Below are 16099 nucleotides of genomic sequence, written 5' to 3'. Positions count from 1 at the left end.
GACTTAATTTAATTTGTTTTAATTTTATATTGGATTGTTTTTAAATTTGCCTTGTAAACCGCCCTGAGTCCTTTGGGAATAGGGCGGTATATAAACCGAATAAATAAATAAATTAATTAATTAACATTGAATCTCAACTTATTGGTTTTCTATAATATTATAAACTAGCCATTTCTATAACAATAAATGAATCTAACCAATGAAATCCAAAATACCCCTCCCCTTTTTTTTAGTCATCAGGTTTTTGACACCTTGTTAAGCATTGGTGGTGCTTGAATATTGTCATGTCCTAAAAGTGGTACAATTTCTGAAAAGTTTGAAAAGCCCTGATGTAAATGCAGCCTAAATTGTTTATTGCCAGCCTATTTGCAAATAATATCTTACTTACCTAGTTGAGATGGTGTAGTTGGGCAGCAGGGAGCGGTGCAAAGTTCCTGCCTTCGCTGCAGACAACTTGCCTTTGCAACATTTGCTGGCTGGATCTTTTGGTGCGCTCAGCAGCAATTCGAAAGCCAATAGGCCAGGCGTAGGCAACCTTGGCTCTTTTATAACTCGTGGACTTCAACTTCCAGAAGATGTTACATAACATAAGATCATCTGGAAGATGTGAAACTGTCCTTCTGTTTCTTTCCTTCCCAAAAATTGTGTTAATGAGTCGTCTCTAAGCTCTGCTGATCAGCTTGTCCTGGATTGTTTTGCCGCAAAATGGAACGGTTTGCAAGTTGCAGTTAAGACAGCTCATCTCATTTTAGATATATCACATATAATTGAAGATTGTAATTAGTTGCATGTGCACATTCAGCAAGTGTGATGTATTTGTGCTGGCATTTCTAGGCCTCTTTCCAACCACATCCAGAAAAATTTGTAACAAACATTGGAATTCTCAATGCCATGTTTGGTATTTAACAGCAATCTGTTACTGGAAGGAAAAAGCAATCCCTGCTGCATTACTGATCCCAGAGAAGCATTTGCATGTATGCAGGTATCCTTAGGGTGCCATAGTTATGGATGAGAAATATTGGTTGCAAAGTTGGCATTTCTGGATGTAATACAGATATTTTGGACTTATTTTTGTTTCTTTGCATGTTTGATATTTTTAAAAAGGCATATGCTACTGACTATGCTTATGCACATATGTAACATAGGGATGCGGTGGCTGAGTGGGTTAGGACACTAAGCTTGTCGATCAGAAGGTCAGCAGTTTGGCAGGTCGAATCCCGAGTGCCATGTAACAGAGTGAGTGCCTGTTACTCGTCCCAGCTTCTGCCAACCTAGCAGTTTGAAAGCATGTAAAAATGCAAGTAGAAAAATAGGGACCACTCCGGTGGGAAGGTAACAGCGTTGCATGCGCCTTTGGCGTCTAGTCATGCCAGCCACATGACCACAGAGACGTCTTCGGACAAGCACTGGCTCTTCGGCTTTGAAACGGAGATGAGCACCAGCCCCTAGAGTTGGAAACGACTAGCACACATGTGTGGGGGAACCTTTACCTTTCCCTGTAACATCTTTTGCTAGGATACATGACCACTGCTTGTCCAGAATGTGAAAAGTGAAAGATTGTGACTAAACAAAATTTTAATGTACAGATAATACCACCATAAATTATTTTAGCCTTTTTAATAAATGTTGGTATTGATGTTGAGCTCACCATGGAAAACATCATATATTGTTATGTATATACTAGGTTAATTATTTAAAGACTGAAGTGCAACATAACTAGATTCTAAATAATCTATTTTTCAAAACACACAACAGTCCAAATAGTAAAAGTAAAGTCCAAATTAAGAATATTTTATTCTTAAGAATTGTTCAATTTAAAGTGGTTTAGTTGTAATAGATGGTTAGATTCAAAATAGTTTTCAAGAGTATGTACAAAAGATACTTTTTTTCTAGCATCAGCTAAATTAGACATATTACATTGAGAAAAATGTTTCTCATTTCTTTCCTGTTACCTTTATTGATTTCATTGCAGAGATGTTAACATAGGAAATAGATTATTTTGTTATCTGATTTTACCTTCCAAAAGACAGAAGCAGATGAAAAATGTGAGGTTCTTTCCTGTTGGCTTTTTTGAATTAGCTGTTTTAGATTCTAAAAGTTTAGTTCCTAAAGAAGTAACCTTGTAAATAATTTTAATGTCCTCCTCTAGTGCAGGGTAGGCAACCTTGGCTCTTTTATGACTCGTGGACTTCGATTCCCAGAATCCCTGAGCCAGCATGGCTCCGCATGGAAACCTCTCCCTTTCCCATCAGCGTGGCTGGCTCAGGATTTCTGGGAGTTGAAGTCCACGAGTCATAAAAAAGAGCCAAGATTGCCTATCCCTGCAATAGGCTTTCAAAAGCCAGTAGAGGGAGCACTTTTTTTGCGGGGGGAAAAAGATGCCGGTACGCCGTTCTGAGCGTTCTATGAGAAAAAAAGCCCTGGAAGAAACAAAGACAGTCCTGTGGCTTAAACTCAAGAGCCATCTTGATCCATAAAAGAGGATTCCAGGGACTTGGCAGAAAAAGTGAATCATTCAGAGTCTAGCTATGGTTGCATTCCAAGCCTATTTCATGCTACGTGATTTTCCCCAGCCAGCTTCATGATTATTTTTTTAAAAAGAAATCCTTTTGCATCTCGTGTGTACAGATTCATTCCCTTTTTAACGACCGTAGTCAACAGTTACATCTCAGACTGAAAGAAGAGAATATTTGTAGAGCAGGGTTGAACTCTCGGCTCCTTGGTGCTCTCAGAGGTGGATGGTTTTCTTGCACCCATTTTCATGACCCCAACTAGGTAGCATCATCAGTGCTGGAAGGGACTGGGGTTTGCAGAGAGGAGGAGGAGGAGGAGGAGAAGGAGGAAGACTATGGGATCCTTGGTTCTTTTTGAGCTTGGTTGTTTTCTTGCAGATGTTTCTTTACCCAATTAGGTAACATCTTCAGTGCTAGAAGGGAATGCGCCTTTTAGCTCTCTTCTAGATGTTATCTAGCTGAAATATGAAATGTCTGCAGAAAAACAACCAAACTCAGAGAGCACCAAGGACCCCACAGTCCTCCTCCTCCTCCTCACCATCTGTTCTGTACCAGCCTGCTACCGGCCCTGCAGCAAAAGCAGGGACAACCCCTTTACAAACGGCAAGAGGCTGGAATAAAGCCTGCCAAATTTATTACCACAAAAACAAACGGAACAAGACAAACCAAGAAACAGGAGCTTTAAGAAACATGAACTATCCAAGCGGTTGCCTTCAGCAAACCAGCCCTCCCACACATTCCCCTTATATAGAGTTCAGGGCGTGGCTTCTCTCTGCCTCCTTCCGAGGAGCCCCATTGCCTTCCTCTGTTTACTCCTAATTGACTGCCTCCTGCGTCAGGCGTCCTTGAACAGGGCCAGCTGTGGGTCATCTTCATCCACGCTGTCAGGCTCACACAGCTGGGTCTCCATGGTGACCAAGTGGGAGGGGCCTGGCTGAGGGCTCTCATCAGCAAGATCTTCAACCCCCTCAGCAAGGTCTTCAACACCCCCCTCCTCCTCTGAGTCGTCTGACCCAACTGCCGAACCCACAGGCTGACCCTGAATCACAACACCATCACCCCACTCCCTTCTAGCACTGATGATGTTACCTCGTTGGGTAAAAAAAACATCCTCAAGAAAACAACCAATCTGAGAGAACCCCCCAAGGACCCCACACCTCAAACTAATATCCCTCTGATGTATTAAGATGTTGCCATCATGATGGCCCAATTTCAAGTCTGGGAAACTTAATAAAAAGCATCCCGTCTCTGCGAAAGACAATTGGTTTGTTCTTCGTTGTCTTGGGTATATTCCCAAGCTGGTTGTCACAGACTTAAAACTTTGCCATATTTCCCCACTATATCGTGAAGCATCTTCATAAGCAGTATTTTTTCAAGCCTGGTAATTTTAAGATGTGTGGACTTCAACGCCCAGAATTGCTCAGCCACCCGTGGGTGGGGCCAAGTTTGAAACATACTGTTATAGAGTTATTTCCAATCAATCACCAGGAGACTGTGAGTTCTAGTCCTACCTTAGGCACAAAAGCTGGCTGGGAGACTTTGGGCCAATCACCAGGAGACGGTGAGTTCTAGTCCTACTTTAGGCACAAAAGCTGGAGGGAGACTTTGGGCCAATCACCAGGAGACTGTGAGTTCTAGTCCCACCTTAGGCACAAAAGCTGGCTGGGTGACTTTGGGCCAATCACCAGGAGACTGTGAGTTTTAGTCCCACCTTAGGCACAAAAGCTGGCTGGGGGACTTTGAGCCAATCACCAGGAGACTGTGAATTCTAGTCCCACCTTAGGCACAAAAGCTGGCTGGGGGACTTTGGGCCAATCACCAGGAGACTTTGAGTTCTAGTCCCACCTTAGGCACAAAAGCTGGCTGGGGGACTTTGGGCCAATCACCAGGAGACTGTGAGTTTTAGTCCCACCTTAGGCACAAAAGCTGGCTGGGGGACTTTGGGCCAATCACCAGGAGACTGTGAGTTCTAGTCCTACCTTAGGCACAAAAGCTGGCTGGGGGACTTTGGGCCAATCACCAGGAGACCGTGAGTTCTAGTCCCACCTTAGGCACAAACGTCAGCTGGGTGACTTGACCCTGGGTTCTTGACTCTGGGATCATGATGACTAGTAGTTAGCTTTGCCCCAAAGTAGCTGTTCAGTTTTCCTCATCAACAAGTTGCCTTTATCTGGTGGGGGGGGGGAAGGATTTGTTTAGAATCACTAGAAAGATAAAGGTCAATGCTGAAGAAACGTTATGTACCTAATTTGATTATTCCCTTTGCCAGATGTCCCTAGATAATGAATGCTACTGTCAGCTTCTCTGCCTTCTACTTCCCATGTTAATATTGCTTTGTTCTGCAGAATTATTGTAAATAGAGGGAAAGGAAATGGGTGATTAAGTATTTTGAAATTGACTGGAACTAACAGTCTCCTGGTGATTGGCCCAAAGTCACCTAGCCAGCTTTCATGCCTGCGGCGGGACTGTAACTCACCATTTTGGGGTGATTTCCCCAACATCACCTAGCCACTTTTCATGTCTAAAGTGAGACTAGAATTCACCATCTCCCAGTGATTGGCCCAAAGTCACTCAGCTGCTTTTCATGCCTAAGGTGGGACTATAACTCACCGTCTCCTGGTGATTGGCCCAAAGTCACCCAATTACCTTTCATGCCTAAGGTGGGACTATAACTCACCATCACCTGGTGATTGGCCCAAAGTCACCTAGCCAGCTTTCATGCCTGCGGCGGGACTGTAACTCACCATTTTGGGGTGATTTCCCCAACATCACCTAGCCACTTTTCATGTCTAAAGTGAGACTAGAATTCACCATCTCCCAGTGATTGGCCCAAAGTCACTCAGCCGCTTTTCATGCCTAAGGTGGGACTATAACTCCCCATCTCCTGGTGATTGGCCCAGAGTCACCCAATTGCCTTTCATGCTGAAGGCAGGACTAGAATTCACCATCTTGCAGTCTCTGCTCTGGCTCTAATGGAAGAGGAGAACACCCAAATATACATTTTCAGTAGAAGATTGATTCCTATAATTAAACGCTAACAATCTGTCACATTAAATTTTAACAATCTGTTATTGAAACTGCACTACTCTTGTTTTCTTATAATAACAACTGAAAAAAAAGAGTTGGGAAAAAAAAGAGATGAAAGCGGAGACCACAGAACGTAGAGAGAAGATTAAAAAAATACAGCTCCAGTGACGAGTACATTATGGAAAAGATCTTACAAAGTGATGCATATGCAGTAATTATTGGTGTGTTAGGCAGAACAACAAACCAATTAAACGAAGTGGCAGGAGCTAAATATTTTGGCTGAGTGCAGATTTACAAACAAACAAAAACACATGTTGGCTAGGTATCTGTCTTCACTTGCTGGGTTCCTGTCTGGAACTTGAATTTTCAAGCGATACCCATTAAAACTGAATTCTTGGTTCTTCACATTGGTTTATCCTTTAATGAGGCTGAAGATGACCACAAAACAAGGACCCAACTTTTTAAAAGAGGGGCAGGAACTGTCCCAAGTTTTGTATTAGCTCTGTTTGATCAACTCTGGGATTTGCAAACCATAGAATCATACAGCTGGAAGGGACCCAGGAGACATTGTACCGGGTGTCTACAAATTTGGCAACTTTAAGACTTAAGGACTTCAACTCCCAGAATTCCCCAGCCAGCATAGGTTGCTAAGGAATTCTGGGAGTTGGAAGTCCACAAGTCTTAAAGTTGCCATGATGATGATGATGATGATGATGATGATGATGATGATGATGATGATGACAAAAAAGAAAAAGAAAAAGAAGATGATGATGATAATAATAATAATAATAATAATAATAATAATAATAATAAGAAGAAGAAGAAGAAGAAGAAGAAGAAGAAGAAGAAGAAGAAGAAGAAGAAGAAGAAGAAGAAGAAGAAGAAGAAGTTGGAAGGGATCTTGGAGGTCATCTAGTCCAACCCCCTGCTCAGGCAGCAAACCCTGTACCATTTCAGACAAATGGCTGTCCCGTCTCTACTTAAAAACGTCCAGTGTTGGAACATTCACCACTTCTGGAGGTAGGTTGTTCCACTGGTTAATTGTTCTCACAGTCAGGAAGTTTCTCCTTAGTTCTAGGTTGCTTCTCTTCTTGGTTAGTTTCCATCCGTTGCTTCTTGTCCTGCCTTCAGGGGCTCTGGAGAAGAGCTTGACTCCCTCTTCTTTGGGGCAGCCCCTGAGATATTGGAAGACTGCTATCATGTCCCCCCTCGTCCTTCTCTTCATTAAACTAGACACACCCAATTCCAGCATCCGTTCCTTTTATGTTTGAGCCTCCAGGCCCCTAGTTTGGAGAGCCCTGCCTTTGACCATCCCAAATGGTGTGCATTTTAAACCCCACCCCCGCCCTTGAAAACCTCTAGCGACGGAGCACGCAAAATTCTTGGAGGCAAGGTATTCCAATGATTAACTGTTTTCATTGTCCAGAAATTCTCCTTATTTCCAGGTTAGATCTTCCTTTGACAAGCTTCCATTCATTGCTTCTTGTCCTGCCGTCTGGTGCAATGGAGAATAAGCCAACTTCCTCTTCTCCGTCACAGAGTCCTGGAGACAGTTATCATGTCTTCCCTAATTCAGAGGTCCCCAACCTTTTGAGCAGGGCTTTTCAACCAGTGGTACGGGTACCACCTGTAGTACATTGGCACCTGGCAGGTGGTAGGTGACCATCCTAGAAAAGTGGTAGCGGGGGAGGGGAATGAGCTGAACCGGTGGCGGCACCGCACAAGCCTGAGCGAGAGATGGCTGGAGCTGCAGGACTGTCAGGGCTCAGCGGAAGCGCCAGGATCGGTGCCAGGCTCCAGCTGGAGCTCTGCACTGATCCTGGCACATCTGCTGAGCCCAGAAGAAGCACCAATCAGCTGGAATGTTGCAGCCTCTCCAGGGTCTTGTGATTTACATTCAGATGCTTGGCAACTGATTCATACTTATGACGGTCACCGTGTCCCAGGGTCATGTGAAGTGACCAAAACCTGCTGCAACCACCCAGCAGATGGGGGGGGGAATAAAAACCAAACACCCCACCCCCGCTGCCAATCCTCAACAGAAATGCTCACAACAATGAAAACCTCGGACAGGAGGAAGAGCGCCGCCGGGCGGGCAGGCAGGTGTCTTGCTCGGCTGTGGCTTGGGGGCCACTTTTTTCAGTGCCACTGTAACTTCGAACAGTCGCTAAGCGAACTGTTGTAAGTCGAGGACTACCTGTCCTTCATCACTTTTTTTCCTTTTTTTTTTTTTTTGGTCCTCAAGTTTTTGACACCTTGCTAGGCGACTGGGGGTCCTCGGATGTCGCCATATCCTAAAAGTGGCACAATGGGTGAATAGGTGGAAAAGCCCTGCTTTTGAGGGACCGGTTCCGTGGAGAGGGGTTTTTCCGTGGACCGGAGGGGATCTACTGCCTGCATCCTGAGGATGGGGCTTCGCTTCTTTTCACGGACCGGTTGCTGGCATGCAGTGGCCTGATGCCAATCCACAGACCGGGGGGTTGGGGACCCCTGCCCTAATTCATCTCTTTGTTAGGCTAAACATGGCTACTTCCCTTCGCCATTCACCCTCCGATTTAGCCTCCACTCCTCTTGCCTTCTTCGTTGCTCTTCTCTGCACCCTTTCTAGGGTCTCAGCATCTTGTTTTGCATCGTGGCCTCCAAACCTGGACCCAGTATCCCACGTGTGGCCTCACCAAGGCAGTAGGAAGCGGTACAGGCAGTCCTCGGCTTACAGCAGTTCATTTAGTGACCATTCGAAGTTACGATGGGGCTGAAAAAAAGTGACTTATGACTGTTTTTCACACTTTTACGACCCCTGCAGCATCCTCAAGGTCATGTGATCAAAATTCAGAGACTGGGCAACTGATTCATATTTATGACTGTTGCAGTGTCCCAGGGTCCTGGTGCAACCCTTTGGTGACCTTCTGGCAAGCAAAGTCAACAGGGAAGCTGGAATGGGATGGGATGGAATGGAATGGAATAAACAGATTGTAGAATAGAATAGAATAGAATAGAATAGAATAGAATAGAATAGAATAGAATAGAATAGAATAGAATAGAATAGAACAGAACAGAACAGAACAGAACAGAATAGAATAGAATAGAATAGACAGATTGCAGAATAGAATAGAATAGAATAGAATAGAATAGAATAGAATAGAATAGAATAGAATAGAATAGAATAAACAGATTATAGAATAGAATAGAATAGAATAAACAGATTATAGAATAGAATAGAATAGAATAAACAGATTATAGAATAGAATAGAATAGAATAAACAGATTGTAGAATAGAATAGAATAGAATAGAATAGAATAGAATAGAATAGAATAGAATAGAACAGAATAGAATAGAATAGAATAAACAGATTATAGAATAGAATAGAATAGAATAGAATAGAATAGAATAGAATAGAATAGAATAGAATAGAATAGAATAAACAGATTATAGAATAGAATAGAATAGAATAGAATAGAATAGAATAGAATAGAATAGAATAGAATAGAATAGAATAGAATAGAATAAGAGCTGGGAGGGACCTTGGAGGTCTTCTAGTCCAGCCCCCTGCTCAGCAGGAGACTCTATACCATTTCAGATAAATGGCTGTCCAGTCTCTTCTTAAAAATCTCCAGTGATGGAGCACCCACGATTTCTGGTGGCAGGCTGTTCCACTGGTTAATTATTGTAGAATAGAATAGAATAGAATAGAATAGAATAGAATAGAATAGAATAGAATAGAATAGAATAGAATAGAATCTTTGTCGCTTTAAATGTACACTAAGCACCATACATTAAAATGAAATTCCGTTGCATTCAGCTCTCAAAAAATACCATTATGCATATACCCATAGACACACACACACACACACACACACACACACACATGGACACACACACAGAGACACACATAAGACACGGAGAAACATCGCCCGTGTAGTTCAAAGGTATGCATTCACTTAACAATTAGCTTGCTAACTGAACAATCGCAGTGAGTCACTTAACATCCACCGTGGGAAGGAAGGAAGGAAGGAGGGTCATAAAAGAGGGCAAAACTCAACAAATGTCTCTCCCTCAGCCAGGGAAATCTCGGGCTCAATTTAAGGTGAAGACTACCCGGACTTGATCCTGTGAAACTCAGCCCAAGTTTCCTTTGTCTCCAATAAAATCGTAAAGGAGGAAAGGAGCCCGGGAGGGGGGGGGGGGAGAGGGAGGCTGCGGGCTGGGGGGGGGGAATCTCTTGACTTGATGGCTTGCCCTGTTCCCTAAGGAGCCCTGGGGGGGGCGGGGGGCGGGGAAAGAAATCATTCTTTTGCAGGAAGACCCCTGAGGTTAATTGGGACCGTACCTCTTGCACCAGCCGGGCATCTCCGAGTTAGGGATGCGCAACGTCAGCCAAGCGGAGGCTCCCCCGCCCGCTTTGATTTGTTTTGGTTTTATTTATTTATTTATTTATTGATTGATTGATTTATTTATTTATTTATTTATTTATTTATTTATTTATTTATTTATTTATTTATTTATTTATTTATTAATGGGACCTTATATCCCGCCCTATCTCCCGAAGGACTCAGGGCGGCTAACAACAATAACATATAACAGAAATTAAGATAAGATTAAAATTAAAGTCATCTGTGCAATAAATGAAAATTGAAAATTGAAAATAAATTAAAAAATAGTAAACATAATTAAAACGCCTGCCAGTCCAGGTCAGCCAGGTGGAAAAGGAGGAGGAGGAGGAGGAGGAGGAGGAGGAGGAGGAGGAGGAGGAGGAGGAGGAGGAGGAGGTTTTCCCACGGAGGAGGCTGAGCCGCGCAGGGCATCGGGCGCAAAGAGGTGGGGAGGCCGAAAGGAAAGCCACCCGGCTGGATGGGATAAGTACGGTAAGTGACCCACCCGCGAAGCAGCCGGAGGACAGACACGCAATTCACACAGTCGTATACGAGGGCAGCAGAGCAGCCGATCCGGACAAGCTTTGGGGTTTTGCAGCTCTGGAAGGAGGGATGAACGCGCAGCTGCGCTGGGCATGTCTCTCTTGATGGGGGGCGAGGAACTGGGCGGGGGGGCGGGAGGGGAGGGGAGGGGACGAAGGCTTGATCTGTCCTCCTCCTCCTCCTCCTCCTCCTCCCCCTCCTCGTTGCCCCGTTGAGGAATATTGCTCAGCTGGGAAGAAGCGCTGGGAAAACTCCGCAATAGGCGAGGCAGAAAGGAGTCTTTGAGGAGGTGTGAATTTAAAAAGTCTTTCCCCCCCCCCTTCCTCCCCTCTCCCTTTTTCTCTTTCTCTCTCTCCCTCTTTCTCTCTCTCTTTCTTTCTGTCTCTCTCTCTCTTTCTCTCTCCCTCTTTTTTCTCTCCCTCTTTCTCTCTTTCTCTCTCTCTCTCTCTCTCTCTCTCTCTCTCTCTCTCTCCCTCCCTCTTTCTCTCTTTCTCTCTCTCCCCCTCTCTCTCCCTCTTTCTTTCTCTCTCTCTCCCTCTTTTTCTCTCCCTCTTTCTCTCTTTCTTTCTCTCTCTCTCCCTCTTTCTCTCTCTTTCTCTCTCCCTCTTTTTTCTCTCCCTCTTTCTCTCTCTCTCTCCCTCCCTCTTTCTCTCTTTCTCTCTCTCCCTCTCTCTTTCTCCCTCTCTCCCTCTTTCTTTCTCTCTCTCCCTCTTCCTCTCTCTCTCTCTCTCTCTCCCTCTCTCTCTCTCTTCCTCCCTCTTCCTCTCTCTCCCTCTCTCCCTCTTTCTTTCTCTCTCTCCCTCTTTCTCTCTCTCTCTCTCCCTCTTTCTCTCTCTCTTCCTCCCTCTTCCTCTCTCTCTCTCTCTCTCCCTCTTTCTCTCTCTCTTCCTCCCTCTTCCTCTCTCTCTCCCTCTCTCCCTCTTTCTTTCTCTCTCTCCCTCTTTCTCTCTCTGTTCCTCCCTCTTCCTCTCTCTCTCCCTATTTCTCTCTTTCTCTCCCTCTCCCTCTCCCCCTCTCCCCCTCTCTTTCTCTCTCTCTATTTTTTGCTTTGACATTTGGTTCATCTCAACTCTTTGCTTCCCGGTGCTACCGGGAAGGGTTACGGTAGACTGCAAACGCTTGCAATTTTGTTGTTGTTGTTGTTGTTGTTTTGGGGTGGGGTGTCCCCGGCTGTTCAAACAGGGCACATGGCTTGAGGTGTGTGTTTTTTTTACGGGGGAGGGGAATGTTGAACCCTGCCAGTAAGGTAAAAAGCGTGTCTGATTTTCATTGTCCCTCCCTGTCCCCCCCCCTCTCATCCTTTTCTTCCCCTCCCCCGTCTCCCCCCGCAGGGTTTTAGGAAACGGCTGTGTTTCGCTCCGGAGTGGGGTTCTGTTCTGAACTGGAATACAAAGTTGCTTCGTGGGGGGGGGGGTTGGGGATTGGGGAGGGGAACCCAATTGGGTTGGGGGTGGGGAGATGTAGATTTCTTTTTTTAAAAAATTCTCATGCAGAAAGGGGGCTGTGGGGGGGGGGAACTGAGGGGGCAGGCACTGCCCCAAGGAGTTAACCAATTTGTCTCTCCAAGCTGGAACTCTGTTTAAAGCTCAAGCAACTCTTGTGTTTGTAACCCTAGCAACTGCTCGTCGTTCTCCTGCTTGGCTCCCGTGGTCTGCCTTGCTGTCTTTCGCTTCACGTGAGCTGAGCCAAGAAGGACTTTTTTTATAACATGACGGCTGAGTCTTTCCTCACCGGTCATGTCATTTGAAGGGCAACCTTCTTAGCAGAAGGTCGAGACATGGCTAACAATACTAGAGAGAGTGGAGAGCTGGGCACCAACGCCACCAGCTTTGGACCCGACCAAGCCTGCTTCCATGAGAACGCTACCGCGGTCAACTTGACATCCCAGGAATTTCAGTCTCCAGACTTCTACGTGGTCCTCCCGGTGATCTACTCCGTCATCTGTGCGGTGGGTCTAACCGGGAACACGGCGGTCATCTACGTGATCCTGAAGGCTCCCAAAATGAAGACGGTCACCAACATGTTCATCCTGAACTTAGCCATTGCGGATGACCTCTTCACCCTGGTCTTGCCCATCAACATTGCCGAACACCTGTTGCACTACTGGCCCTTCGGAGCGGTCCTTTGCAAGATCATCCTCTCCGTTGACCATTACAATATCTTCTCCAGCATTTATTTCCTCACCGTCATGAGCATTGACCGGTACTTGGTTGTGCTAGCGACCGTCCGGTCCAAGAGAATGCCACATCGTACTTACCGGGCGGCCCGTATCATCAGCATCGGCGTTTGGATCCTGGTCACCCTTATTGTGTTTCCTTTCTTCATCTTTGCCAACGTCTACAAGGACGACTTGAACATCACAAGCTGCGGACTCAATTTCCCCAAACCAGAAAGGTCCTGGTTCAAAGCCAGCCGGATCTACACGCTCTTCTTGGGTTTTGCCATTCCGGTCTCCACCATCTGCGCCCTTTATACCATGATGTTGTACAATCTGAGGCACATGCGCTTAAACTCCAATGCCAAAGCTTTGGACAAAGCCAAAAAAAGAGTCACCGTCATGGTCTTCGTCGTTTTAGCGGTCTGCCTCTTCTGCTGGACACCCTTCCACCTGGCCACCATTGTGGCTTTGACCACAGACGTGCCCCAGACCCCGGGGGTCATTGGTCTCTCCTATTTCATCACCAGCCTGAGCTATGCCAATTCTTGCTTGAATCCTTTCTTGTATGCCTTCCTGGATGACAGCTTTCAGAAAAGTTTCAGGAAGATGTTAGAATGCAGAGCGGCTTGAGGCGAAACCCTGGATTCCTGACCCAATGTTGGGTTTAGAGCCAGGGGTAGGCCACCTTGGCTCTTTTAGGACTCGTGGACTTCAACTCCCAGAATTCCTGAGCCAGCCATGCTGAGGGGAAAGAGAGAGGTTTCCAAGCTGAGCCATGCTGGCTCAGGAATTCTGGGAGTTGAAGTCCTCGAGTCATGAAGGGGCCATAGTTCCCCCCTGCTGGCTCAGGAATTCTGGGAGTTGAAGTCCACGAGCCATGAAGGGGCCATAGTTCCCCCCTGCTGGCTCAGGAATTCTGGGAGTTGAAGTCCACCAGTCATGAGGGGGCCATAGTTCCCCCATGCTGGCTCAGGAATTCTGGGAGTTGAAGTCCACGAGTCCTAAAAGAGCCAAGGTGGCCTACCCCTGGTTTAGACACACCTCTTTGGGCATTGGGGTCCAGAAAGATCAATCTACAGCTTTGCCCGCATTGCATTTAATGTTGAAAAGAGGAGTCTGATTGTGCATCATTCTCTGTACAGGTAGTCCTCGACTTACGACCACGATTGAACCCCGACATTTCTGCTGCTAAGCGGGGCCGTGGTTAAAGTGAGTTTTGCCCCATTGGGCGGACTTTTCTCACTCAGGGGTCTAAAGGGAATCACTGCGGTTGCTAAGTGAGCCACAGTGTCGTTAAGTGAATCTGGCTTCCCCGTTGACTTTGCTTGTCAGAAGGTCGTCAAAGGGGATCACAGATGAGTGATGTGTGATAAATATGAGTCATAAATATGAGCCAGTTGCCAAGCGCCTGAATTTTCACCACCAGGATGCTGTGACGGTCGCAAGTGTGAAAAACAGTCATAAGTCACTCCATTGGTGGAGCCTTGGTGGAGCAGTGGGCTAATGCCTCCTTAAGTAACACCAGCTGCCTGCAATTAGTGCAGGTTCGAGTCCCACCAGGCTCAAGGTTGACTCAGCCTTCCATCCTTCCGAGGTGGGTAAAATGAGGACCAAGATTGTTGGGGGCAATTAAGCTGACTTTGTAATAATGCCACTTGGGGTGTGTGTGAAAGCCCTAATAAGCAGGCATATACATAGAATGAAGGCTACTGCTAAGCTTGTAAGTCACTCTGAGTCTTTGGAGAAGGGCGGGATATAAATGGAATAAAAAAAATGGGATTAAATAAAAATAAAATAAATAAATTGTAACTTTGAACGGTCCATAAACGAATGAATAGTTGTAAGTCGAGGACTACCTTTACACTTCAGCGTTCCTGGTGGTTTTGCCTTGCTTTAAATTATTTTCAGGTAATTTTGCTTTGTCCAGTGCCTAAAATGTATGTAACAAGGAAAGGTAGAAGGCAAGGCTTCCAATTTAACAGGTGTGATGTTGTTAATCCTGGTCTTCTCCCGCCCCCTGGTGGATGAGAACAAAATTGCTCAATGAATAAATAGCATGAAAATAGACTTGGGAGGTGTCTGAGTAACTGGGACTGGGTCCTTATTTATTTCTTTTGCCCCATTGTGTATATGAATAAAGCTCCTCCGATTTTCACCCTTCAAGGTCATAGACATCCAAAAGGTTTGCATTATAAAGTGATATTGTGTGCAGTATGCATATTAGCATTGCAGGTTAACTCTGCCCACAGCCTGGAGTTTGATCCTGTCCAGCTCAAGGTAGCTGTCCATCCTTCAAGGTCAGTAAAATAACATGCTGACTCTGTAAACTGCTCAGAGGGCTGTAAAGCACTGTGAAGTGATATATAAGGGCTCTTGCTATTGTTCTACTCTTTCTTTCTTTCTTTCTTTCTTTCTTTCTTTCTTTCTTTCTTTCTTTCTTTCTTTCTTTCTTTCTTTCTTTCGAGAGGGTTGTCCCAAAAAGTGCTTTTTCCAAAAGGCAACTGGACTTTCTTGTTTTTGTTTTTCCTTTGAAAACCTTTCGGTTCTCATCCAAGAAAAATTCTTCAATTCCGTTCAGTTCCTCAGCTTCAAAACAGAAGAAATTTCTTGGATGAGAAGGAGAACTTTTTCAGAGGGAAAAAAAAAATCAAAAGTCCAATTGCCTTTTGGAAAAAGCACCTTTGGGGATCACTCTTGTGTTCTGTTTTAAAGAGGCCTCGGAATTGGTGGGAGACTGGCAACGCAAGTGAATAAAACAGGCTGCCATATCTGCCAAGAAGACTCTGTGTGTGTGTGTGTGTGTGTGTGTGTGTGTGTGTGTGTGTGTGTATGTGTGTAAACTCAGCTGTTGATTTTTTCCCAGGCATAAAAAACATCCTTGCAACTTTTCTTTTTTGCTAGGCCCGTGGTGGAGAACCTGTGGCACAGAGCCCTCTCTGTGGGCACGCGCGCCATCGCCCCAGTCCTAGGTCTTCAGCTGGGTTTTATAAAACTTTTTCACTTTAGGCTTCTGCCGCCATGTGGGGGGAAAAAGGTTCGTTCAATCAATCAATTTCAACTTCTTGCGGGGGAAAAAAAAGACCTCGCAAAGTTGGAATTGATTGATTGAACTTTTTAGTCCCACCCAGTCTGCCGTTACCACTGCAGCCACGCCCACCCAATGGGCCACGCCCACCCAATGGGCCACGCCCACCCAATGGGCCACTGTTGTGATTCAGGGTCAGCCTGTGGGTTCAGCAGTTGGGTCAGACGACTCAGAGGAGGAGGAGGAGGGGGGTGTTGAAGAGCTTGCTGATGATGGCCTTGAGGCTCCACAGAGCCCTCAGCCAGGCCCCTCCCACCTGGTCACGACGGAGACCCAGCTGTGTGAGCCTGACAGCGTGGATGAAGATGACCCACAGCTGGCCCTGTTCAAGGACGCCCGACGCAGGAGGCAGTCAATTAGGAGTAAACAGAGGAAGGCAATGGGGCACCTCGGAAGGAGGCA

General features: G+C 45.7%; 1 protein-coding gene across 1 annotated transcript; it reads left to right on the top strand.

The window, feature by feature from the left end:
- Positions 1-12231: 12231 nt before the first annotated feature.
- NPBWR2 (neuropeptides B and W receptor 2) lies at positions 12232-13242 on the top strand (the record flags this gene model as incomplete). The annotated part of the gene is made up of 1 exon (XM_083358117.1): positions 12232-13242. The coding sequence occupies one exon, from the start codon at positions 12232-12234 to the stop codon at positions 13240-13242; it is 1011 nt and encodes a 336-aa protein (XP_083214243.1).
- Positions 13243-16099: the final 2857 nt, after the last annotated feature.

Source organism: Vipera ursinii (genome assembly GCF_947247035.1).
Source record: "Vipera ursinii genome assembly, chromosome: 3".
NCBI lineage: Eukaryota > Metazoa > Chordata > Lepidosauria > Squamata > Viperidae > Vipera > Vipera ursinii.
Note: the sequence above shows the minus strand (reverse complement) of the source record. Positions and strands in the feature narration are given on the sequence as shown.